The sequence below is a fragment of the Protopterus annectens genome, chromosome 9.part0 (assembly GCF_019279795.1).
Source record: "Protopterus annectens isolate FY-2018-M chromosome 9.part0, PAN1.0, whole genome shotgun sequence".
NCBI lineage: Eukaryota > Metazoa > Chordata > Ceratodontiformes > Protopteridae > Protopterus > Protopterus annectens.
In genome coordinates, this window is record NC_056743.1 from 853,624,786 (window position 1) to 853,652,553 (window position 27,768).

Here is a 27,768-nt window from a genome sequence, read left to right on the forward strand (position 1 = left end):
AGTCCAATTCTTCCATATAATTTGTCTAACTGTGTCAACATTAAAGGAGGTAACATATCTAACAACAGATCTTTCCTGTTCATGACTATTACACACAAACTTTCCATCCAGGAAAGTAGGTTTTAATACTGTCTTTCTATTAGCTACAGTTTTAACTTTTAGATCTGATAACTATTTCGGATCATAACCACTACACAAGAATTCATCATACATCTCATCCAGTTGTTGCTAAAACAAGCATCATCTGTATTCAACCTACTAACTCTATTGAACTGAGAAGTCACCACACGTTTAAACACATGGGGAGCATGCATACTAGTGTAGTGAATGTATCTACCAGAATATACCTCCTTTTTATATATGCTAGTATGAATAAGACCATCCAATAGTTGTAATCTAACATCCAAAAACATAGCTGTACTATCTGAAACATCCATTTTAAATTTCAAGAAACCCGTTGTATTTAAATATTGTATAAACTCATCAAGCTGGATTAAAGATCCACTCCAAATCATGAAGCAGTCATCCACGAAACGCTGATAAAAGCGTACATACTTAAGGGGGTTCCTGTCGCTGCGAATATATGCCCTCTCCCGTTGATGCAAAACTAAATTTGCATAAGTATTCGCTACTGAAGTACCCATAGCTACACCAGTAAGTTGCAAATATAATTGTTCATCGAACAAAAAAATATTATTGGTTAATACTATGTCCAATAAAGAACAAATGTTTTCAACCTTACCAGCTGATAGGCATGTTTGTGAAATCAGGAGCTCCCTAATTGATTCAACACCATAGTCATTTGGTATTACAGTAAATAAAGAAGCAATGTCTAAAGTAACGAAAAATACTTCACCTTGTGTCAATCTACCATTATTTAAACAATTAGACCATTGCCGTAATTTAAGTAAAAATTCAGTAGTATCTTTCAGTACCTTATCACATTTAAATAAATGTGATTGCAACTGCTTCTGTAAATAGATTGAAATCGGTTCAGTAAGCCAACCTCCTCCCGATGCAATAGGTCTCATCGGGGGATCAGACATAGACTTGTGAATCTTAGGAAGGCCATAAAGACATGGAATTACCGGACAGGATACAGTAAAATAATGAAACAAATCTAAACTAATATCACCACTAACTTGTAAATCTTAAATAACCATGTTAATATAGCTAATGCATTTCTTAACATCAGAAACCGTAACAGACTTAAATGCATTGGTATCATTAAGTATAGCTGAAACAGAACACAAATATTTTGCTCGGTCCATTGGGACCACCACACCCCCTTTATCAGCCTGTTTAATAACTATATTATTATTACTTTGTAATGCCTTTAAAGCTAAATGTTCATTGTATGATAAATTAAAACGTCTCAGCTTTGAGCAATCAAAATACAAACGTCTCATTTCCATCTCACAAATATCATGAAATGCAGTCAATACAGGTATACTAACAGGTATAAATGTACTACGTCGTTTACAAAGGTTTTCTGTAACATTAGAATTACCAAGCAAAATCTTTATATTAACATTTCTTACAAACTGCAGTTACCAGATCATCTCTGGCCATAGGTATGAAATTAAGGCCCTTCTGCAAAAAGGAATAATGAGCCGTTTCCAAATCAAAGGTTGAAAGATTCAAAATACCTTTGATTACCTTCGGCTCTGCTTGCCCTGTCCTAAAGGGCTATCATTTTTTCGCTTAGCTGGAACTACCACCTGGTTTACCAATATCCTCCTTTTGGGCGTAGATCGCACAGAAATTTTCTCTGGTTGATTTAATTGAATACGCTTCTGCGAAAAACTAAGGGTAAGTTGTTGAGTTTTCTTCGATAGTAGACTCTATAACTCTATTTCCCTTTGCCAGATATCACATGCGAATTCTGCAATGTCTTCTAGCCTCTCAATGGTAGTTAATGAATCAACTAATGCAATACCACGTGTTGATCACCACTCGCTGCAAACAAGACCTGTCTTGGTGGCTCCACTTCATTGAACTTTTCAGGATGTCCTTTCATCCTTCCACAGCCCCAAGCCATAGTAACCACGGATGCTTCCCATATTGGGTGGAGGGGCATTATCTGGGAAGGACTGTCCAAGGTACTTGGTCCCATCAGGAGGCCATTTTGCACATCATTGCTCTAAAGATGAGAGCGGTGCTCTTGGTGTTGCAAGCATTTCAAGATGACCTTTTCTTGGGAACAGTGGCATTTCAGACTGGTATTGTTGGTGGTCTGGTACATCAACAAACAAGGGGGATCCAAATCGTGCCCACTTTGTCGAGAAGCCCTAAGTCTGGCAATGGACAATTTCTTCCAACCACTTTCTCAAGGCATTGCACATTCTGGGGAGTTCCAGCGTCATAACCGACAGACTGAGCAGAGCTATTTTAATGCCTCACGAGTGATCTCTCAATCCTGTGGTGACAGAGAACATATTCCTTCACTGGGATTGACCTTGCTGCAATCTGTTCTCCTCAACACTGAACTACAAGTGCACCAGATACTTTGCCCTAATTACCACCCTACCCGAGCCCACTGTCAAGGATTAGTGAAGATCGACAACACAGATGGGACGTTATGTTAAGAAGCAACCTTTTTTCTCTATCAATCCCTCTACTGTCTTCACCTCCTGACATGGAGGTTAATGATATTCTAATAGTTCTCTTTTTGATGTAAAATTGAGTGAAAAAAAAATATTTAACTAAAAATCGTTTTTTCAAAGTGAACTATTCTGCTGTTGGTGTTGGGCTTTTTTCTCCTTTATAATTTAAATTGCCTGTGCTCATTGTTAGGATTGGCTTACTCTTCAGTAAAGTTTTTTTACTTTATGAAAGAATTTCTTGCAACCTGAGCAGGTTTGCATGTATTTCAAACTTGGGCAAATGCATGCAACATTCTTCTGTCCACACTGTCCACAAAAAGTCTGGCACTTTTTTCGGAGTAAAACTGTCATTTTTGGGCACTATGCTTAGTAAAAGCACCTACCCCTGCATTAATTCCAGCTTAATGTCCAAGACTGTATCTAGTATTGTTAATCAGAAGGTTGTATTTCTTTACTTTCCACTTATCAAAAAGTTGGATGATGAGATCTTGCAGCTTGTCAATCCTCATAGGCTAAGAGCATAAAATGTTTCAAAGAAACCTTTCGGAAAGTTGGAACTTTTTTTCTTTTGCTCAGAAATTGAATTGGAAGAGCAGTTGTATGCATACCATAGCTAATGCTTTTCTGAGTTGCAGTTTTTTGACTGCAAATAAACTAATTTCATGGCAGGTCGAAATTAATTTTAGTAGAATTCCTGCTGATGTCACAGCTGTCTTTTGGGGGAGTTCTCGCTGTTGCTGTTTCTGAAGTGCTGTCTTTGTAGTCTGACTACAGGTAGACATTGTAAGCTAGATCTTCATTTGAAGGCTCTGGAATGCAGTGGCTCAAGGCATGCTGGTACACTGGTGGGATGCATGGCTTGTGGATTATATCCAAAGGTGGTGAATTACTGAAAGGAAAAACTGTGTAATGCAGCTGATACTTTTAACAGACAACTAATTTATGTCCACTCTTGTTTCTAGAACCATTCCCTTTTGTCTATTTTTTTTTCTTTGCAGATGTTCATTATTAAATCTCTGTTGGAGTAATGCTGGCAGATGAGGGATGTATCCTTCCAAGGATCCTGTATGTCCAGCCAGTATGCCAAAGTTTAGGCACTCCTTCCTCATGAGCCAAATGTTTACCCTTAGAACTAGGCACTATGGCTATGTGTTGATATATTAGGGATGTACGGGTGCCAAAATTCTCAAAACCTTCTTGCCAAAAGTCTGGGAAGCAAGATATTTATAGCTTAGTCAATGAACCGTTCAAAAGGATGCATTTTGCCACTGCAAAGTTAAGTATCTTTTCATACTTTTACTCTGGAATTTTGTTAATGTTGTTAGAGAAGCAAATGCCTCTGTGGTAGGCAAATTCCTTGCAAAAGCAGAAATTCTCAGTGTCTGTCTGGTTAGGGCTAAGTTATGTCAGAAATTATCAAGCTTTTGTCCCAAAAACCTTAAAAAGGTCACCTTTCTTCTCTGAAAATGTACTCTGAGAACCGATGTCTGAATGCTCTTGCACAAAGTACTATGTCTACTCAAGTTCTTATCTCCAGTGTCGCTTTACAACTGAAAAAGAATTTCTGCCACGCATAAAAATGAAGCGTTTAGATGCTCTTTTAGATGAGGAGTTCCTGTTTGCACCCTCCCCCCCATACACACACAGATTTTCAAATTAAAATGGAAAAAAAAAACAGAAAAATTATGCCAGTGATTAAACAAGTCTTTGCCATTCCAACATTTCAAAGAAACTATCCATCCACTCTTCCAAACTTTGTCAGTCTTCCATTTTAGAAAAAGATCATAAGAGATACTTGAGTTTTGAGAATCATTCAGGAAGGATACTCTCTTCAATGGAAATCTCTTCCCCTTCAACATTCAGTTTTACATTTTCCTTAGGGCCATCAGCATCTAGTACATCCAGCCTTGTCAGAACTTTTGGCCCAAGGTGTAATAGAACCTGCTCCCCCAAATCAGAAAATAAAGGGCTTCTACTCCAGGTCGTTTACGGTCACAAGAAGAAAGCACTTTGAGACCTATGCTGTTCTGAACATTTTTTTCAGCATTCTAAAATTCAAGATGATGATTCCTGATGAAGATGATTCATAGTGAAGAGAGAGGTGGTATGAAATGTTGGATACTAAGGAGGGAGAAAAGGACCTGTACCAATAGGCTAGATAGTGACCGAGCTGGGAAAGATGAGCAGCAGGTTAGGGTCATAAAGGTTAACAAGGGAAACATACTCACAAATGAGGCGATTGTGTTGAGCAGATGAAAAGAGTACATTGAGGGGCTGATGAATGAAGAGAATGAGAGAAAGTTGAATGATTTTGGGATAGTGAATCAGGAACTGCAGCCGATTACCAAGGAGGAAGTAAGGACAGCTATGAAGAGGATGAGAGGAAGGCTATCGGTCCAGATCAGATAGCATACCTGAGAAGCATGGAGGTGTTTAGGAGGGAAGGCAGTGGGGTTTTAACCAGATTGTTTAACGATATCTGTTAGTGAGAAGATGCCTGAGGAGTGGAGAAGTGTTTTGGTTCCAATCTTTAAGAATAAGGATGATGTACAGAGGTGTAGTAACAGAGGGATAAAATTGATTAGCCACAGGATGAAGTTATGGGAAAGAGTAGTGGAAGCTAGGTTAAGAAGGGAGGTGATGGTTAGTGAGCAGCAGTATGGTTTCATGCTAGGAAAGAGCACTACAGATGCAATGATTCGTCTGAGCGTGTTGATGGAGAAGTATAGATAGGGTCAAAAGGAGTTGCATTGCGTTTGTGGACTTAGAGAAAGCATATGACAAGGTGCCTAGAGAGACGCTGTGGGTATTGTATATAGGAAGTCAGGAGTGGCAGAGAAGTATGTAAGAGTACTACAGTATATGTACTAGGGCAGTGTGACAATGTTGAGGTCTGTAGTAGGAATGACAGATGCATTCAAGATGGAGGTGGGATTTCATCAAGGATCAACCTGAGCTCTTTATTTGCAATGGTAATGGACAGGGTTGACAGCCGATAACGGGCAGGAGTCCCTATGATTTTGATGTTTGTGAATGACATTGTGATTTGTAGTGAGAGTAGTGAACAGGTTGAAGGAGACCCTGGAGAGAGAGATGCTCTAGAGAGGAGAGGAATTAAGGTCAGCAAGACTAAGAATGGGTGTGTGAATGAGAAGGCGTACAGAGGAATGGTGAGGTTGCAGGGAGTAGAGTTGCCAAAGGTGTATGAGTTTAAATACTTGGGATCAACAGGTCAGAGTAATGCTGAGTGTGGAAGAGAGGTGAAGAGAGTGCAGGCAGATTGGAGTGGGTGGAGAAAAGTGTCAGGAGTGATTTGTGACAGATGGGTACCAGTAAGAGTGAAAGGGAAGGTCTACAAGATGGTAGTGAGACCAGCTATGTTATATGGGTTTGAGACTGTGGCACGCAGAGTTAAAGATGTTGAGATTTGCATTGGGTGTGACGAGGATGCGAAGGATTAGAAATTAGTATATCAGAGGGTCAACTCAAGTTGGATGGTTTGGAGACGAAGCTAGAGAGGCAAGATTGCATTGGTATGGACGTGCTGAGGATGGCTGCTGGGTATATTGGGAGAAGGATACGAAGGATGGAGCTGCCAGGTTCATAGGTAGGTACTAGGCTATTGGCCCTAGGGCCTATATAAGCCTAGCCAAATGTACCCTGGCCTTCGCCACCCAAGAAAATTATTTTCCTGTGCCACTGTCGAGCAAAGCCACAGAAGTGATCCCCGCTATGAATTTCCTATCGCCCATCCAGTCATCAAGATTTTTCTTGAACAGTGCTAATGATGAGCTTTGTTTGATCTAGATAGGTATCTTTTTTCCAGAGTATGGGAAGTCTCTGGGACAGGAATCTATCCCTCCAGCATGTTCTGTTTATTGTGGTGATGAGGTTTAGGTCCCTAGAGCGTGTAGCTCGTAGGGATTGGGATTCCTTTAAGAGGAGCATGTCTAAAAGCTCTGGGTTTGACATAGCTTTGTGTGTTAGGCAGAGATCACCTCTGAGTAGGCAATATGCAACAGAGTAAAGCTGCAGTTTTTTGAGACGGTCTGCATAGGGCATCTCTTTGAGGCCGGTAATCCTCTTTGTGAGGTATTTCTGTGGCCTTTCCAGTTGTTGTAGATGTCTTGTGAGGTACATACCAAAAGGGGCATTGTACACTCTAATGGGTCTAATGAGTGACGAGTAGAGGGGAACAATGACCTCTTTTCCTGGATGAGAATCCTTTTGTGATGAGGTGTGCCACATAGAAGGATTTCCTGACTACTGTGGCGATGTGATTATCAAAGGAGAGACTACTGTCCACCTGTGTCCCAAGGTCTCATCACACTTTCTGTGTTGAGTAGACTACCACCTATGTGGTAGTTCATGGGTACTGAGTTTTTACCAAAAGGAATGACAATGCACTTTTTGGCATTGAGCATGAGGCCATGGCTTTGACACCAGGCATCTGTCTCAGCAAGGCCCTTTTGTAGGATGTCCACATCTTTTGGAGTTTTGATTATGGCTCCTAGTTTGCAGTCATCTGCAAACTTCGTTAGCCAAAGACTTTCTGTGTTGGCCTGTACTTCAGAGAAGTAGATACCAAACAGGAGAGGACCCAGGACTGAACCCTGTGGTACTCCACTTGTCACTGGTCTGAAGCTGGATTTGGAGTCTGCTACTTTCACAGTGTGGGTTATGTCAGTGAGCCAGTTGGCAACCCATCTTGTGACATAGGGATTTATACCTAGTTTAGTGAGTTTATCTATAATTCCAGAGTGGGGGATGGTGTCAAAAGCCTTGGTGAGATCTAGATAGGCTGTGTGAACCACCTTACCCTCATCTACGGCTTTGGTAACTGCTTCAAAGAAGTCTATCCAGTTTAGAAGACATGATCTGCCTTTTACAAACCCGAACTGGGTGGGGTCCTGAGTTTGGAGATTACCAATGTCATTGTTTATAAGTTTGATGATGATACGCTCCATAGCCTTGCAGACCAAGCTCGTTAGGCTAATTGGGTGGTAGTTTCCGGGGTCTGTGGTGCCTCCCCCTTTGTGGAGTGGGATAACTGTCACTGTGCGCCATTCAGTGGGAACCTAGCCTGAGGTGAGGCTATGATTGAACGTGGTACTTAGGTGGGCTGCCAGTTCATTCTGTAGATCATGTAGAACACAGCCTGGGATGTCATCAGGTCCCATGGATGTGTGTTCTTGGCTTTGGATAGTGTGTTTTTTACCTGTGCAGCCGTGATTACAGGAACTTTGCATTCTTCTGGTATAGCGATGGGCCTTTTAGGGGATGACAGAGGGGTAAAGTTAGCACTGAACCTATCTGCCAGGATGTTGGCAATATCCGTTGGTTCTGTATATTTAGTGCCATTGTGCTGTAACTCAGAGCAGATCTGAATGTTGCCATTGAGATTCGTAACATAGCTATAGAATGCTTTGTGGTTGTCTTTAGAGTCAGTGGCGATTTTGTTTTCATAACTGGCTTTAGAGGATTTTGAGGGATCTCAGCTTTTTACTGAAGCTGACCAGGGAGTTTCTCCCATCATGGGATTTTACTCTTTTTTTTGCAACAGTTTCTTTCTTCTGTTGTAGAGTTTGTTTATGGCAGGGGACCACCAGATTGGCTTCCTTTTTTTGGAGGATAGCATCTTGGTTCTGTTAGGGATTGCACAATCCATGCACTCATGTAAGTGCTTATAAAGTGCATTTGTCTAGGATTCAGCAGTCATACCTCTATTGTCCATCAGCATGGGTGTCGTGAAGTTTGCCACTTCTGTCTTAAGAAGCGTGAAGTTGGCTTTGGAGAAATTTTTTACTGTGGTTTCCCTAATGGGGGGTGAGGGAGGGATGTGGATGTCTAGGGTGATTAGCTTATATTCGGATCTGACCAACGAGGAATTGACCTCTGGTGTGGAGCACCAGTTGCCCATGTTGGTAATAATCAGGTCTAGGATATTGCTGCCCCTGGTGGGGGTGTGGATAAGTTGATCCATGGCATTGGAATTTATGAATTCCAGAAAATGTTGAGCACAAGAGTTGGTACATGAGTAGTTTTCCCAGTTAATGCTAGGGTAGTTGAAATCGCCCATTATTAGGGTGTTAGGTTGTACCCTAATATTTTTCAGTGTATTAAGAAATGAGGAGTGGAAATCCTGGGGCATGGTGGGGGATCTGTAGCAAGCTACAATTTGGATTGCGGTCTTGCCCAGAGTTAGTTGCACTTGGATAATCTCGGATGCATTATGCTGAGCAACTAGTCTGGAGATGTGGATATCCTTAATGAATATGGACATGCCTCCGCCTTTAGTGTTTTGGTCCAGGTTAGGTGGCCGAAAGGTGTGGTATGAATTATAGCCTGGTAATACAGGGTACTCTCTGGAGCCTTGAACCAGGTCTCTGTCACTGCACAGATGTCGATGTTCTCCATTTTAAGGAGTGCCTCAAGAGAGTGCATTTTGAGGTTTAGACTTCTAGCATTGAGTAGCAATACCCCCAGATTCTTCTTCCCTGTACCTTTTAGGGTGGTGAATTTGTCATTTGAACCTTGCCTAAAAAAGGCACTATAGGGGTGGCTAGAGCCTTGGCCAGTATCCGGAATCCCAGGGGTGACAGGTGCAGGCCATCTCTGGCAAAGCTTCGTGGCTTGTCGATCATGTCATCCCAGGCAGACAGATACTGGATCCCCTTAGAATGACACCAGAAGCTTAGCCAATTGTTGAAGTCAATCATTTTGTCCTTGTACTGTGGTATCATTCTGGGTGATGGCAGGATGCCACTCAGGGCTAGGGTCATACCTGCCTGGTCTTGTAGTCCAAGGATGTACGTCTCGGGTCATTCACACCAACATGGACAATGACAGAGTCATATTTGTACTTGTGGAGTGACCTGAGTGCATGTTACGTGGCGGATCCTGGCACCCGACAGGCAGCTGACAGTAACTTTCTCCTTGTTTAGCCTGGTAAGTGGAACATCAGTGTGCCTGACTATAGAGTCACCTATGACTAGAGTGTTGGGTACGTTGTTATGCCTTATGGGCTGTGGTTGAGTGGCACACTGAGTTTGTGGGCTGTGTCATGTGGGTTGTGTTGGGGGGTGGATGTTGCTTGTGTTTCTGCTTTGGAGGTCCCTGTTGCTTGGGCAGGTTTTTACTGAGAGTCTCCGCGAATGTAGGTGTGTGTTTTGTGTTTCTGTGTGTGTGTTTTGATGGTGTAGGTTTTGAGGGACTGTGTGCTGAATTTGGTGTGGTGCAAGTGTTTACCTTCTCCTCTTGACTGTCTAGCCCAGTCTTGGGTGAAGAGAGCTTTGCTTCCAGTTTGGCTATATAAGTGCATCTCTCACAGGTTGTAGTGTTGGGTGATAGGCGGAGAGGGTTGTCTGTGTACATGAGGCAATTACTGCATTGCCCCAAGATGCCCAGATTCATCAGGTAGACAGGAGAAAACACTGGGGGCTGACCCTTAGACATGCCTGGATAGGTGCTTATTTGTTAAGTTCTAGAAACTGTTTTCCTCTAGACAGTGAGGAAAGTTGAGTGCTGTAGTAATTTGTAGCTTATTTAGTGCTTACAATAAGTTCTGAACAAGTGCTGAAACAAAAAACTGGTAAGAGGAAGACCCAAGATAAGGTTTATGGATGAGGTGAGAGAGGACATGCAAGTGGTTGATGTGACAGAGCAAGATACAGAGGACAAGAAGAAATGGAAACCAATGATTCACTGTGGTGACCCCTAACAGCAGCAGCTGAAAGAAAAAGAAGAAAATTCAAGATAACTCTCCCAAAAAGTCTTTCCTTTCATATTCCTTTCTCCCTGCACACTGGGTTTTCTTCTTGAATCTTCTCTGGTGATGACTTTCCTTTAGAGAAGACTAATTTCTTAATGGATTATTTTCTGTCCCTGATAAATATTTCTAACCTTTGCTAAATTGATTGAGAGTCTTTGGGTATTTGCAATCTTTTCAGATGTTACGATTTGCCAGACTCCACATAAGGAAAATTCAATGGTACCTTAAGTCCATATGGGCACAGTACTGGCATCCTCTTTCCCATTCTTGTCGTGCTGTTTGTGAAGAAAAAGCTGCACTGGCAGGTCACTCAGATAAACTTAAATCAAGTGCTTTCCTTTCTACTTCCTCCTCCTCTAAGTGGCTTCACATATACATCAGACAGTGCCTGGGGGAGTCGTTCAAAAAGATTCAAAATATAAGGACTTTGCTCACAAAAAGGAAAGGAGAAACATAAACATGAAAGAAATGAAAGCATTGATTCTGGCTTTTTCACTCTTTCCATCACCTATGGCCCCAAGAATTTTTCAGGTTCTCTAAGACAATACAACCCTCATATGGTAAATCAACAGAAGGGAACAAAATCTTACCACCTGTGCAGGCTAGCAATGCTATCTTGGAACATTGCAGCCTTTTTCTTCAAGCAGCTTACATTCTGTCAGGACAGAATATCTTGTCAGATAACCTGAGCAGATCTTGGACAGACCCACATGAATGGATGTTGAAATATGGAGGTAATCCTACAAATTGTCCATCAGTGGGGGTACTCCACAGATCTATTCACCTCCAATCCGAACTAACCGCTCAGAATATTTTACTCCAGGACCCCTTGCAAGAAAGCATGGACAAATGGTGCTTTCTTCACTTGCAATAGGGAATTCCTTTTCCTGTATGTTTTCCTCTTATTCAAAAAGTTCTTTTGAAAGTTCAGGAGGGCAGTCCTAAAATTCGCTTGGTGATTCCTTTTGACTCAGATAACATTGGTTCTTCCTTCTCTTCCAGCAGCCAATGGATAATTGCCACACAATCCCCCACGAGATGGACTGGCTAACACAACAGAAGGGCACCGTTATTCTCCCAAACTTAAATCTCAAACACAGTATGGATGATAAACTTTGGATTCCTTTTAGGCACCTTTATTTTGAGGGTATGCTACAGGTAATAAAGGATAGAAAAGAAGAAACTCGAAAAGCATGCACATCTAAATGGAAAAGGTTTTCTTTTTTGGTGCCAAAAGAGAGGATGGAATCCCTATCAGGTAGGGATACCTTCTATCCTTTAATATTTGCATGAGCTGCTCTGTTTGATTTGGCATACACTTCCATTAAGGTACATTTGTCAAGCATCTCAGCTTGCCTGTCCATGGATCTACCTCTTAATATTTTGAAGTCAAGCAATTCCTAAAAGGTGTTTTATATGTTAGAGCCTTAAACTTTGGCTTATTGGCTAGATGCATAGTATACTTGGCAGAATACATCTTGTCAGCTTTAGTGCAACAGTGATCTATTCGAACATCTGCTGTTATGAGAAATTCTTACATCACTGTACTTTGTAACAAGAGCCTTCCAGGTTGTTTTGTAGGTGAGCAGTGGTTTACAGTTTGCTTGTCTCCAGCATGAAAAGATTAATTGCAGAGGATACTGATTATTTTTATAAGAAATTATTGGGACTCTAGCATTTGATTCTTTAGAAAAATATTTGGTTTCTCACTATTCAAGCTGCATATTAGATTAATATTGGTATGTTTTTCCATAGTAATGTTCTAAGTGCAATGGATTCAGGCTTGCAGGCAATTGTGATAAGATGTGTATGCCTTGTTAAACTCCTGAGCCTTGAGGTGTCTGATTTGTTGATAAATTGCATAGCTAATTGATTACTTTTACAGATGCATAGAGACAGAAGGCCTACATGCAGAGTAAAAGGAAGTAAGCTAAGGTTTGCCTCCAGAAATTTTGGTTACATATTTATTCATCACATATTTGTGATATCAAAATAAATAGTTGTGCATTTTTTACACTGTTTATGCAAAAAATAGTTTTCACCTGCTGACAGATTTTGATTGCATACTTGCAGCAAACAGACATTGTGGCAAAGAAAAACAAATGTTTAACTTCAGTAAAGCAACTGATTTGGAGTAAAGAAAGCTGATTTTACTCTGGTATTAAAAACATGATACAGCAATCCTCTTCAGAGGCCTTTGAATCTTTTCTTTTCCGCCCTCTTTTGTTGAAGCATATTTCCTACTTTTAGAATTAACTTTGTGTGTCAAAGTAATGCCCTATCTACGTCCAAAACCAGATTTTATGATTGGATGACAGACCATGAATTCATGCCTGGGGTATGTGGAAATCTTCTTACCAGAGGTAACTTGTAGTGCTGTCAATACCAAGGAGCACTGTGTATAAGCTATTTGATGTCGGTCTGTAAAATTAGTATGAACTTTTGAAAACTCGTATATCTTCTGCAGTGAGTTTTATAAAGTAATTGCATACTGAAGTTTTTGAACCCCAGGACTCACATGATTGTCATTAACCTACAAGATTGGAATATTATAGTTCACTGTGAGCACCACTTGCTAAAAAGACATCATGGACTCCATTTAGATGCTGTTAAAGAAAGTGAATAGCCATGGGGAAAACCACCTTGGCCTGTTTTCACAGACAGACTGTTAAGAGGTGATTTATTACTGTTCCTTCATTAGCCAATTAAATGCCTTAGCCTGACAAAGAACCCCAGACATGGAAATTTAATGCTTAAAATATAATTGATAAGAAATCTGAGGATAGCAACTTGATTCTCAGATAGTTATCCATTTGTAAAATTTACTAATGGAGGTGATAAAGTAAACTTAGTTTGTAAATGATTGCAAGCTAGGAATAGTCACTGAATCCCCAAATGACTTAGCCATCCTGCAAGAGGGTTTGACTCAAATAACTGGTGCCAAAATCAGTGACTGAAACTCAATGCCAAAAAATGCATCATTATGTCCTTTGGGAAAACATCTACCACATTGACAATATGCCCCCAGGAGTTGCCCCATTTCGATATTTGGGAACTTGTGTGGACACTGACCTAACTTTTGACCAACGTGTCTATTGTAAGAAAGTTATTGTATATTGCACAGCTTATAAACAAAGGGATTGTGTCTAGATCTGGGAGTGTTGCCCCCCCCCCTTTACTCAGCCCTCATTGTGATAGGTTCATAGGTTGGTACTAGACTATCAGCCCTAGGGCCTGTACAAGCCTAGCCATAACAATTCCCTAGCTATTTCTTTCCACAGTATTTACTTCCCTGGACCCCCCTGTTTAGTGACTGACGTGATCCTCGGGGTGAAATTCCTATCTCCCATCCAATCACTGAATATAATACCCACTTGCAAGACACATGCAACAATTGGAACATCCACAGAGATATCTTTCTAAAAGGCCTAAACATGTCCTACATGGACAGACTCAAAACTCTGTCACTATACTATGTATCCTACAGACTGCTAAGAGGTGATGTGTGTCTGGCATACAAGGCATACTTCAATCCATTACTGATGGATTTACTGTACATCAGCAAGTCAAATGCATCAGAAATACTCCATATAGTGATCTAAACCTCTTCTGCAACATCAACAGAACAGTTTGGAGAGAGAGAGGTATATCCTGCAGAGGATACCACTGCTAGGGAACAGACTCCCTATACACACAAAACAAAATTCATCCCTATCAGTTTTCAAACGCAACTTATATCTGTGGATGGGAAATGGAAAATTTACCCCAGGACTGCCCCCTGTGCTACTAATGGACAAAAGCAGCTCCTAAATGTTTTATCCCATGTATGGGTCCCCTGAAATCATCTATGGTATTATCATAGTTATTCTCATTAATGGTGGTATATAATTACCAACCAGGGGCTGCGCAAGGCCAATCTGTAACCAAATGAGAGAGGTTAATGCAAGCAGAAAAAAAAAGAAATTGTTCAGGCTTAAAATGGCCCTAGTCTACTACTTGCATTTGAACGTATAAAGGTGTAGTAGTAGATTTAAAAATTTCAGAGGAGAATTAAATTTTATAGTGATCACTATTAGTGTTTCATGATCGTTTTTGTACTTGCATTGGTGGACAGTAGCTACAGCTGCAGTTAGTTGAAGCAGTATGCCCTTACTTTTAAAGAACAAAAATGCCTTGTACACGTTTTTGTTTTTCCTCTTTACCAAAGAATGATCCCCAAGCATCCATATTTATTAATAAGCCAAATACTTAGCAGTTTCTTCCCTCTGTCATTTCAATCCTAGTCAGTTTCCTTGGTGCATAAACTGCTGGGTCTGATTGAAATCTCGATACTGAAGGAATTTGTCTCCCTTGATGTTACATCGTTTCCTCTATTACATTTGAACATTTCTTGCCAATTTTTGCAGAAATTCTCGCAGCCGTCCACTGTAGTTTTTCTAATATACTGAATGCACCCATATCTCTTGAATTTGCTTAGTAATCTCAGTTAATTTTTGAGACTATGGTTTACAGTCAGTGCATTGTTTTACCTTTATCCATTGTCTGTGATGCAGTAGCAGAATGTCATCCTATAAGGTAAACTTCATTTGTATTCTGTAACCTTGTTGAAATGTATGTTCTTTTTTTTCTGAAAGATGTACTCCCTTTGTGTGCCCTGGATAGGGAACACCCCTATATTCCCTAAGAACTCTACATTAGTAAAATGGCTTTTGACTCTCACAGTAAAATCCAATTTCCTACACTTTAAACAGGTGTGTGAGGGAGAGCAAGACAAAGATGTACTCTGTTATGCCATCCACTGTAGAGGGCCCTCTTCAAAGATTTTTAATATGTTTGTACTGCAGTTTCATGTTAACTTGTTGAAGCAAAAACTGTTCATCTATGCTTCATGTTTAATATTTTTAGCACTTTCTGTGGTGGTGTCCAAAAAACGTCCCGGTTGGGACTTGAAGGGGCAAGTGGCAGATATGCAAGAGAAAGTGTCTGTCTACAAAGGAAAGATGCACTATCTGACTGAACTGAACAGAAGTTTGCAAGAAGAACTGGAGCTGGTGAAAAGTCATCTTAAGAACAGTAAGGCTGAGGCATTTAATGCCCATCAGCAGATCAGGTAATTGGAGGGGCAGATGAGATTATGCTTTCACGTAGAAGCTTTTGTATTTTGTTGTTGCTAAGTACTTTTACTTATCAATTTGTTAACAATACACATTTTATTTTGTGATAAAGCCAACTGTATAATGATAGGCTTTTGAATTTGCCTTGTAACGTAGCACTTGTTTACTTTGGAAAAGTAATGGCTTGGGTCTTTCTTTTCAGACTGTTTTTGATGCTCTCTTTTTAACAGGGGGCTTACTTAATGCCATTAAGCCTGATAATAAATCTGATTTGAACTGAAACACCCAGGCTCCCAATAAAGCTGCATGGAGAGTTATAATTAAATATTGTAGTGAGGCACTGTACACTGTGTTTAAAACTGACATGGTCATTTACACGAAACAAATGAATTAACATTTAAAATCAGGATATGTCAGGTTATGAGTAAAATGCTTGATGAACTAAGTAAATATCTTAAATGATTTCTTAAATTGCTGCAAGGAAAATTCAAAAGAAGGTTGACTTGGAAGTGAATTTTAAAAGTAGAGCGCATGATAAGAGAATTTCATTCTGAATGCTCTAAACAGTCTGTAGTCTGTAACAGTATGTTTGTTGATAGAATCAACTTAGATGGCCTTACACTATTGGTAAGTAAGGGAACAAACTACATTCTTGGTAACATCATGGACCATGCCAACAAGGCACTAAGACCACTCTGTGTGCAAACCTGTTTAATTTGCCTTTATGCTCACGTAGCTCCTTTCCTTGTTACTGTCAATATTGTTTTTAAGGTTCTGTTTCTGGCTGGAAATCTTATTGCAGATGTTCATCGTGCATACAGCTGCAGTCATAACACATGGGTTCTCCTGCCGTCAGGCGGGTCCTCGGTCGGCCGAATTCCAAAGTCTAGGTCCGGCGTCGGTTGTCGTCGCTTCTTCCCTGACGTCAGTGCGACAGGGGTATAAAAAAACCAGCCGACGCCATTTTCTTCAGTCTTTCTTGCCGCGCGGTGCCCGAAGCAGAAGCAGTTCGCAAGTGCCGGTCGGTCAGCTCCTGAGATTACGAAAATTTGGAAACCGAAGTCTTCTTAAAAGCGAAGTACCCCGTTGGGGAAACTTTTCTTGCCTCAGACCGATGTCAGACAAAGTTAATAATTGTATTTCTTGTGGGAAGCAAATACCGCATAAGGATTTCCATTCCCTCTGTATTCCTTGCTTAGGCCTAGACCACGACGTCTCGGTCTGTCGCTTTTGTGCTACATTCAACAAACGCACTATTAAGCGTCGGGCGGAGTTCGCCCAGCATTTTTTTGGGAAAGCATTTAACTATACTATGTCGTCAGATACTCCGACTCCGGTTTTGTCTAAAAAACGCAAGGACCGACACTCGAGGTCCGCGGCCTCTACCGACACCACGCCAAAGCCGACTACACGTGGTCCGGTTCTCAGCGAGGCGCCTACGCAACCCCTGATTACCGACGACACATCTTTGGTGGTGTCTCCTGTACCCGAGGTCGCAGGCTCCTCGCCCCACACCCCGACTACAGATACCGAAGCCACTCTTGGCATTGAATCACAGAATGTGGACAGGTCCACCTCCACTCAAGGTGTCTTCAGGCCTTCCTCTTCTTTCTCCATCAAGGCTTTCACCAAGTCTAAAGCAACCATGCACCCTAAGAGACCAGCTACACAGGGCCCATCTCCAGGCCCCATGCCTAAGAAACAGATGCTTAAAATGGCTGAGGATTTAATTACTCTAATCAGAGGTTCTCAGCCACCTCCGGACAAAAGACCCAGAGTGGAAGAAGATTCCCCCTCCTCTGATCAGGGCTCCATTATTTCAGAACACTCTGATGATCAGGAACAGTCTTACTCCCCTTTTGAAGACTCTGATGCAGAGGAGTTTATTCCTTCTGTATCCCCCCCCCCCCTGAGGATTACTCATTTGGGGAAACTTTGCATACCTTAAGGGAACACTTCCACTGGGAAGGCCAGGATTATTCAGATTCCAAGAAAAGGCTCAGGGAATTTCTTTTGTTACCCCAGCACAGGCCTCTGGCTATACCTCCTGTCTTGGACACCCTAGATGATGTTTACTCGGAGGCCTGCCTTAACCCGGGCTCTCTTCCTCCAGCTCCAGTTAAGCCTGACAGGTACTACAGGGTTCCTGACTCACACCAATTTCTATACAAAAGCCATGCTGCTGACCTAGAAACCATTTCACAGGGCCCAAGGGAGTTAAGGCCTCCATTGCCAAAAATCCATTGCCTTCCGAGAGAGATTCCAGATCCTTAGAAAGGTGGGGAAAAAAGGTATATACCTCGGCTACCTTATCCATGAGGGCCTTAAACTGTCAGTTTCATATGCTAAAATACCAACAGTTTCTGTTATCTCAATTGAAAAGTAAAATGTCACAACCTGAGCAACCAGACTTGAAGGAGTTGCAGGATTTGATGCATAGTGCAGAACAAGTGGGTAAACATATCTTACAATGTGGTTTTGATGCTCTAGAGGCCTCATGTAGAGCTGCTGTTACAGGCTCAGTCATACGTAGGCATGCCTGGCTCAAGGAACAAGCCTTGCCTGATCATGTCAAAGCTAAATTACTAGACGCCCCTCTTCAAAAGGATGTACTATTTGGGGCAAATGCTGAGGAAGTATTACGGAAAATGGAGGAAAAGGCTAAATCAATGCAAACTGTGAAAGAATTTCTGCAGGTTCAACCCCCATGTTTTAGTAGAAATTGGCCTTCCAAAAACTGGTCCTTTCCTGCCACAGGCAGATACAGGCGCCCGAGGGGCAGAGGACAATCACAAGGATCGTACAGAGGCAGACATTGGCAAGCTCCTACACAAAGAGGTGGTGAGGACAACTCGCAATCTTTCAGAAAGCAAACCCAATGACTTTCCCCTCTGCATGCCAACCAGGTCTCAAATGGCAGCCCCCTTAGGAGGAAAGCTGGCACTATTTTCAAAAAATTGGCATGTCACAAAGGACAAATGGATCCTGGACATTATAAACAGAGGCTACAAATTCCATTTTCATACCCTTCCAAAAATGAGAGGCATGCCAAACCTGCCACACAATCAAAGGGCAGAGGCACAAAAGCAAATTTCAGATCTTATAAACATGAAAGCTATTCAAGAGGTACCTACACACGAACAAGGTCAAGGTTTTTATTCCAGGCTATTTCTGGTGCCAAGGAAGGGAAAAGATTGGAGACCTATTTTGGATCTTTCCATCCTAAACACATTCCTACTCGTACCAAAATTCAAGATGCTCACTCTACAGCAACTTCTTCCTATGCTGGTCAAGGAGTCTTGGCTGGTAACATTGGACCTCAAGGAGGCATACCTGCATGCCCCAATCAGACAAAATTGCAGAAGATACCTCAGATTTCTTGCAGGTTCAACCCATTATCAATTCTCTGCATTGCCCTTTGGCTTATCTACTGCGCCCAGAGTATTCACGAAATGCCTGGCATCAGCAATTGCGTACTGCAGACTTCAAGGGATACAAATATACCCTTATTTGGACGACTGCCTGATCCAAGCGGACAGCAAGCACATTCTTCTGAAACATCTGGCTTATGTAATAATGTTATTAAACTCTCTGGGATACACAGTCAACAAAGAGAAATCAAGGCTAATACCCTCTCGGAAGATAATTTTCCTGGGTTCCAATTTGGACACAAACACCCAGATGGCCTACCTCACGCCAGAGAAGCAGGGGCAACTAATTCAATATTTCAGAACACTGGCAAATTGCACCAGGCTGACTGCAAGGAAAATCCTGCAGGCTCTGGGATTCATGGCATCTTGCATCTTACTAATCCCATGTGCAAAGCTGCATATGAGAAAACTACAATGGTACCTAAAAAACATATGGTCTCAACACAGCCACAGTTTGGAAACAATACTACCACTAATTCCATGTCTGCAAAAGGAATTTCTGTGGTGGGCTCAAGCATGTCAAACAAACACAGGTCTTCCATTCAGCAAGCCTCAAGCAAATCAAGTAATCACAACAGACGCCTCGGACTACGCCTGGGGGGTGCACATGACAGGACCGGTGCATTCAGGGCAAATGGTCCCAAAAAGAAAAGCACCTTCACATCAATCAAAAAGAAATGCTAGCAGTAATAAATGCTATTATAGTTTTCAAGGACCTTCTACAACCAGGTCAACTATTGATAAAAACGGACAACACCACAGTTATGTGGTACATAAGCAGGGAGGAACACATTCTTACCCCCTATGCAGACTGGCCATGTCACTTTGGAACATGGCCATGGACTTACAAATGGAACTACAAGCACAGTACTTGCCAGGCAAGGAAACCACGTTGGCAGACAACCTAAGCAGGAATATGACAGATCCACACGAATGGAAGTTGCATCCAAAAGTTTTTACAGAAATAATCCAAGAATGGGGAAGGCCAGACTTAGATCTCTTTGCCTCCCACAAAAATCATCAATTGACAAAATTCTGCTCAAGGATCTTCCATCCAAAGACCTGGAAAGTGGACGCTCTCTCTTTCAGTTGGACATCAATGACTGTTTATGCCTTCCCGCCTCTTCCTCTGCTGCCCAAAGTCCTAGTGAAGACCAGAGCAGACAGACCAAAGATGATCCTCATTGCTCCGGACTGGCCAAGGCAACACTGGTACCCACTCCTGAGGAGCCTGACGCATTCCCCACCATGGACCCTGCCTCTAATGCCTCTTCTTCTGACTCAGCACAGCTTCAAAACTCTTCACAGTCAGCTAAAAACACTCAATCTAGCTGCATGGAAGATTCCTTAGCATCACAGCAGGCCCTACTCTCCAAGGAGGTGCAGGATGTCATTTTGGAGGCCAGAAGGCCATCAACTAGAAAAGCTTACTCCGCAAAATGGAAACGTGTTTGTGTCTGGAATGAGAAAAAGGGCCAGAACCCTGGAAACCTGAATTTACCTCAAATACTACAATATTTGGCTGAACTGCTAAGCAGTGGACTTTCGTTCTCCTCCATCAAAATCCATGCCTCAGCCATTTCTGCAGAATACAACACTGATCCACCTTTATTCTCTCACCATCTATTAAGACAGTTCCTCAGAGGGGTTAAGAATTTAAGACCTCTAAGGAAACAACCAATACCTGCTTGGGATCTTAATTTCATTCTGGAAAAACTGACCTTGCCTCCTTTTGAGCCAGCTGCCTCATCAGATTTGCAATATTTGTCCTGGAAAACAGCTTTCCTTCTGGCTATCACTTCAGCTCATAGAGTTTCAGAACTACAGGTTCTCATGGCTGTCCAGCCTTTTATCATCTTCCATCAGGACAGAGTTTCCTTACGAACCAACCCGTCCTTTATGCCTAAAGTGGTATCCAGGGTAGCTTTAAATCAGGCCATACATTTACCTACTTTTTATCCTAATCCTCAAAACAAAGGGGAGAGATTACTACATTCCTTGGACATCCACAGGCAACTGCGTTATTATTTGGACAGAACAAAGCCTTTCAGAAAATCAGAACAGCTCTTTGTGGCCTATGCGGTAGGAGTCCTAGGAAAGCCAATTTCCAAACAGACTATCTCAAAATGGATAACCCACTGCATACGCTTTTGCTATTCTTTTCATGGCAAAACTGTACCTACAGGCATTAGAACCCATTCCACCAGGGCCACAGCCACCTCTGCAGCGTTCCTCAGAGGAGTACCTACCAAGGATATTTTGGAAGCAGCCACTTGGAGTTCTGTGCATACCTTCTCCAAGCACTACCACCTACCATTATACTCCAAATCTAGAGCAGGCTTTGCCACTGCAGTCTTGCAGGGCATTTTGGCTCCTCCTAGTTCCACCTAGTGCCAACCACCCATTTCTTAGCTTTGGGATTCTACCCATCTGTTATGACTGCAGCTGTATGCACGATGAACATAGTACAGTTTTGTACCTACCATAAATGTAGATGTTCAAGTGCTTATACAGCTGCAGTCCAGGTTTCCCTCCCTCCTTCCCCTCTAGGGGTATTCTTTTATGGTGTATTTGCTTGCAACTACTGTTTTTTGATTATATTGCATTGCATTATTACATTATTTTATGTATTGCCTTCCTTCTGGGGGCACCTGACATCTGGGGCAAGAAAAACTGAAGAAAATGGCGTCGGCTGATTCTTTTATACCCCTGTCGCACTGACGTCAGGGAAGAAGCGACGACAACCGACGTCGGACCTAGACTTTGGAATTCGGCCGACCGAGGACCCGCCTGACGGCAGGAGAACCCATCTGTTAGACAGCTGTATAAGCACTCGAACATCTACATTTACGGTAGGTACAAAACTGTACTTTGTGTTTTTTTACTCATTCTTTCAAATGTTCTATCTAAGAAAGTTGTAAGGCTGTCAACTTCATTCTTTGCTCAGTCTCTCCTTTTCCTGGTGAGTTGTACTTTTTCGTTAATGTGTAGTTCCTGATAACCTATGACCTGGCTTTCTTCCTGCCTCAAAATTCTGATACTACCTCTATATAGGAAATGCAGCTACAGGCAGCAAACTGCCTACAGTAGCAGCTACTCGTAATGTTGTCCTGTGTCTGGATGAATCACTTGCTGTGTCTAGTCACTCTTCTTGCAAAGAGTTTAACAAGGTTATTTTTAAGCACCAAAGGAATAAGCTTGCAGCCCACTTATGGTCATTTGTCCTTTGCACCTCCTCTGGTGACAGGATTGCATGTGACCATTACTATGTAACCTGCCATGGTAATGAGAATGTAGATGAAAGCAGCATCCTTCCTTGCCTCTCTGTGATCATGCAGGCCTTGGGTTCCCATCCTGCACAATGGGACAGCCAGCAAGCCCCTTTTGGGCAACTAATGTTAAATTCCATGCAAATTCTATGGCCTACTGCATCCAAGAAAAAGGTCCCCCTTACTGAATCCAGAACCCTCTTCCAATAAGCCAAGGATGGCTGTGGTCAAAATAAAGCACGTAGAAACTAATGGTGGAGCTGATGGCAACAGATTTGCATTACCAGAAGATCTTTTCTTTGTAACACTGAGGTCCTTAGTTATCTACTGCCCACCAAGTACCATCATCACCACAAAAAAGGCTACACGAGGCATGCTGTTTTCAGCCTCCTCTTCAGTTGAATAATTCCTTTCTTGGTAGACTGTTACAGGATGCCACCAACAGCAAATGGAAAAAAAACACACATAGTCGCCCCAGTTCCTAGAGCAGTGGGCAGTGTCTTCACCCACCCGGACTTAGGTTTATAGCTAGGTACCTATGAACCTAAGTCCGGGTGGGTGAAGACACTGTCCACTGCTCTAGGAACTGAGGCTACTATGTGTGTGTGTTTCCATTTGCTGTTGGTGGCATCCTTTAACAGTCTACCAAGAAAGAAGATCTTTTCCTTGTAACACTGACGTCCTTAGATTTAAGAAATCCTTGAGACTAATGGAAGAGAAAAAGAAGTTATCTACTGCCCACCAATACCATCATCACCACAAAAAAGGCTACAAGAAGCATGCTGTTTTCAGCCTCCTCTTCAGTTGAATAATTCCTTTCTTGGTAGACTGTTACAGGATGCCACCAACAGCAAATGGAAAAACACACACATAGTAGCCCCAGTTCCTAGAGCAGTGGACAGTGTCTTCACCCACCCTTTGGAATGTATGGTCAGTGACCTCCAAACTGGATCCTTTTGATAAAGTATAAGCCCTTAAAGTTGCTCCTTGTCCAATGATCCTTTCCATCTACCCCCCACTTCCTTGAGCAAGGAGTTGAGAGCCATGGATCAGCCAAGTAAACACATTTATGCCTCCTCAACTTTGGCAGTGGATACTTAACTTACCTAATGCATATAGTCTACTTTCAATGGAACATAATACACCAAATAGCCCAGGCTGCAGAGGGCTTTTAATAAAGGTGGCCAAGAAAGGAAAATGTTCTTCGTGTTTCACTGTTGCAGTCATCATATTTGGGTTATCCACCTGCAGGTAGCCCTCAGCCGGCCTGAATACCAGAGTCTTCGGATTTCTGCTTCGGATGCTGTCGCTTCTTCCATGACGTCAGGTCTTCAGTGGTATAAAACATGCAGCCGATGCCATTACATCAGTCTTTCTTGCCGTACGGTGCCCGAAGCAGAAGCAGGCCTCAAGTGCCGGTCGGCCGACTCCTAAAATGTTTGTTTTCGAGTTTCAGACCTCAAGTCTTCAAAAAGATAAGTACCCAGTCAGGGATCCTTTCTTCTTATTTTAACAAAAAATCAGAAAAAAATGACAATTGTCTTGCCTGTGGAAAACAAATACTTCATAGAAATTTTCATTCTTACTACATCACCTGTTTAGGCCCAGACCACGATGTCCCCTGCTGTCTGTTTTGTGCCTTGTCAACGCCCAATCTAGTCATCCTAGGGCTATTTTTGTAGCTAAATACTTCCGTTCTCCATCTCCATACTCCGAAATGGCTTTGTTAAGCCATCCGACTACCGATCTTCCAAAAAAATGTAAGGATAAAGACAGAGACAGGCCGCATAGGTCCAAAAGTGTCGACGATGCTTCCGTTAAGCTAGTCGCTAGTACAACGGTACTCAGTGAGGCACTTTCACAGCCCTTAATACCAGCTACTACAGATTCGCAGGCATCTACTGAGACCCATTCGGAGTCCGGTATGCCGCGAGATGCTTCTTCGACTGTGGAACTTGCGGATGTCTCTACCTTGGATGGGTCCGGAGCCGCTGTGCAGGCACCGGCTTCTGAGGGTATATTCAGGCCTACCGACTTTCATATTAAACCGACGACTTCGTTTCAAGCTAGAAAAAACAAATTCCTCAGGCCTAAAGCTTGCACTACACCTAGAAAACGGACCAAACTGCATTCTCAGGCCCATATGCTTCAAAAACAAATGATTAGAATGGCTGAAGACCTTATCTTAATTAAGGGAAGCCGGCCTTCCCTCTTTGAGACCTAGAACTGATTTTCTTCCTGATTCTTCTTATCAGGAATCTGATGTCTCTGTTCCTTCTGACTACCAGGATTTACCCTTATCTACTTATGAGGATTCTGATGCATAGGATTCCATTTTCTCTGCTTCCCCTCCAGAAGATTTTTCTTTTGGTGAAACCTTGCATACCCTTAGGTAGCATTTCTGCTGGGAAAGCGAGGACTATTGAGTCCAAAAAGACTTAGGGAATTTTTACTCCTGCCTCAACACAGGCCTCTAGCTATCCCTCCTGTTCTGGAGATTGTAGATGATGTTTTCTTGGAATCCAGCCTTACCCCAGACACTTTGCCTCCAGCTCCCAGGAAACCTGACTGGTACTACAGAGTATCTGACTCACTCAAATTCCTCTTCAAGAATCCTACTGCAGATCCAGAGACCATTTCCCAAGGACCAAAAGGCATTAAGGCTACTACTGCCAAAAATCCTACCCCTTTTGATAGGGACTCTAGAGCTTTAGACCGATGGGGTAAGAAGGTATACACTTCTGCTACTTTGGCCATTAGGGCTTTAAATTGCCAGTTTCATATGTTAAAGTATCAGCAGCATGTTATGGGGCTACTTAAACAGAAAATGATATTGATTCCTGACTGTGCTTAACACAAAGATTTGCTGTGCTGAACACACAGAGGTGCATTCTGCTGAACAAGATGGTAAACCTACTTTACAATGTGGTTTTGATGCTTTAGAAGCTTCTTGCAGGGCTGCTGTCACTGGGTCTGTACTTAGAAGGCATGCTTGGCTTAAGGAACAAAACTTGCCAGATCATGTTAAAGTTAAATGACTGGCTGCACCCTTAAACCAAGGCCGCCTTTTTGGCAGCAAAGCAGAAGTCCTCAAAAGGATGGAGGAAAAAGCTAAATCTATGCAAACTGTTAAAGATTTCTTACAAGTACAGTCTCCTAGATTCAGTAGTCATTGGTCTTCAAAGAACTGGCCTTTTCCAGTCCCTTCCAGGCCTTCTCAGTCCAAACCCAGGAGCAGCAGACCACCAAGACTTCAGTCTCAGGCTATGCACAGATCTAAGCAGTGGGGGGCTCCCACTTCCAAGGGGATAGTAAGCCACCCCCCTATGGAAAAACGGCACAATGACTTATCCTCAACTCTTCCAAGCCCTGCTCAACTACTTGCTCCCTTAGAAGGAAAGCTCGCCCTGCATGCAAAAAACTGGGAACTCATTACCCAGGACCAATGGGTTTTAAGCATACTTTCCCTAGGATACAGATTCCACTTCCACTCACTCCCAACCCCAAGTGGATGGCCAGACCTCCCCCCAAATCAGTGTCCGGAGGCCCCAAAACAAGTTCTTTCTCTCCTTAGTATCAGGGCTATTTAACCTGTCCCAGCAGAACAAAGGGGACAAGGTTTTTATTCAAGACTGTTCCTGGTTCCCAGAAAAGAAAGCTCATGGCATCCTATCCTGGACCTGTCTATTCTCAATACCTTTCTGGTGGTTCCAAAATTCAAAATGCTAACTCTTCAACAGCTTCTTCCTATGCTAGCCAAGGATGCCTGTCTGGCAACCCTAGACTTAAAAGAAGCTTACCTGCACATCTCAATAAAGGAATCCTGCAGACAATACCTATGTTTCAGGGTGGGCTCCATGCAGTTCTCTGCACTTCCCTTTGGCTTATCTCCTCTGCTCAGGGTATTCACAAAGTGCCTAGCTCCAGCCATTGCATATTGCAGGCAGAGAAGTATTCAGATTTACCCATACTTGGACGACTGCCTGATTCAGACAGAAAGTCAGGACTTCCTATTACAACACCTGGCATTTGTAAAGAAACTTCTAACCTCACTGGGGTACACCATCAACGAGAGGAAATCACACCTAGTATCCTGCCAACAGATTGTATTCCTGGGAGCAAGCTTGAACACATATTCCCAGATGGCATTCCTCACTCCGGAGAAACAAGTTTATTTGACAACCTACTTCAACCTACTGGCCACAAAAACCCAGCTATCTGCAAGGAAAATCCTGCAAGCCCTGGGGTTCATGGCCTCTTGCATTCTGTTAATTCCATATGCAAGACTGCATATGAGGAAACTTCAATGGTATCTAAAATGTCTATGGTGTCAGCATTCTCAGGACCTGGAAAGAATTATTCCTATCATCCCTTGTCTAAGGGCAGAGTTCCTTTGGTGGGCAGAGGCTTGCTACTACAAGGGACTCCCTTTCACTCTAGCCCTGCCGCCCAAACCCCAACAGACGCATCAGACTATGCATGGGGGGCTCACATGTCAGGGCAGTGCATTCAGGACAAATGGAACCCAAACCAGATGCACCTGCATATCAATAAAAAGGAATGTTAGCTGTACAGAATGCTCTGACATCCTTCAAAGACCTTATAATTCCAGGACAACTATTGGTAAAGACAGACAACACCACAGTTATGTGGTACATAAACAAGCAGTGGGGAACTCATTCCTACCCACTCTGCAGGCTAGCCATGGCTCTGTGGAACACAACCTTGAGCTACCAAGTGAACCTGCAAGCTCAATTCCTGCCAGGCAAACTAAATTCACTGGCAGACGACTTGAGCAGAAATCTTATGGACCCGCATGAATGGAAACTGGAACCCAGAGTATTCAAACTCTTGAGGAACAAATTGGGGACACCAGAGGTAGACCTGTTTGCCTCCCCTCAGAAATACCAACTGAACAAATTCTGCACCAGAACTCCCCACAGTCATGCTTGGAAAGTGGATGCCCTGTTCTTTACCTGAGAAAACCTGTCAATTTATGCCTTCCCCCTCTGCCTCTCCTCTCAAAGGTTCTACTAAAGATCAAACAGGACAAGCCAAGGACAATACTGTTTGCCCCAGACTGGCCACGCCAGTACTGGTACCCCCTTTTGTGTAGTCTGACAGTGCTGCAACCATGGCACCTGCCTAAGACCCCTTCCCTTCTCTCCCAGCAGGCGGGACAGATTCTGCACCCTCAGCTTCAAACCCTGAACCTTGCAGCCTGGCTAATTCCCTGAGCTCACCTATAGCAACCCACAGTAAGCAGCTGCTGGATGTCATTCTTGAGGCAAGGAGGCCTAGTACTAGAAAATTCTATTCAGAAAAGTGGAAAAGATACTGTTCCTGGAGCAAGGCTTAGGGGATGGGCACAACGATGCCCAGCTTACCTCATATTCTAGATTATTTAACAGAAATGCTCCACAAGGGCGTATCTTTCTCCAATTAAGATTCATGCCTATGCAATTTGAGCACATTATAATACTGATCCCACCCCTCTTCTCTTATCCCCTGCTAAAACAATTCCTTAGAGGAGCCAAAAATGTAAGGCCCCCCCCAGGCGAGCTCCCACTCCAGCTT

At 42.7% G+C, this 27,768-nt stretch overlaps 1 protein-coding gene across 3 annotated transcripts in view; it reads left to right on the plus strand.

Annotated features, from left to right (window-relative positions):
• KIFC1 (kinesin family member C1) overlaps positions 1–27,768 on the plus strand; it is a gene marked incomplete in the record, with an annotated part of 1,304,428 nt that overhangs the window by 704,005 nt on the left and 572,655 nt on the right. For all 3 annotated transcript variants that reach the window (XM_044083556.1, XM_044083558.1, XM_044083557.1), the window contains 1 exon segment: positions 15,283–15,487. In XM_044083556.1, the coding sequence (XP_043939491.1) occupies positions 15,283–15,487 (205 nt within the window).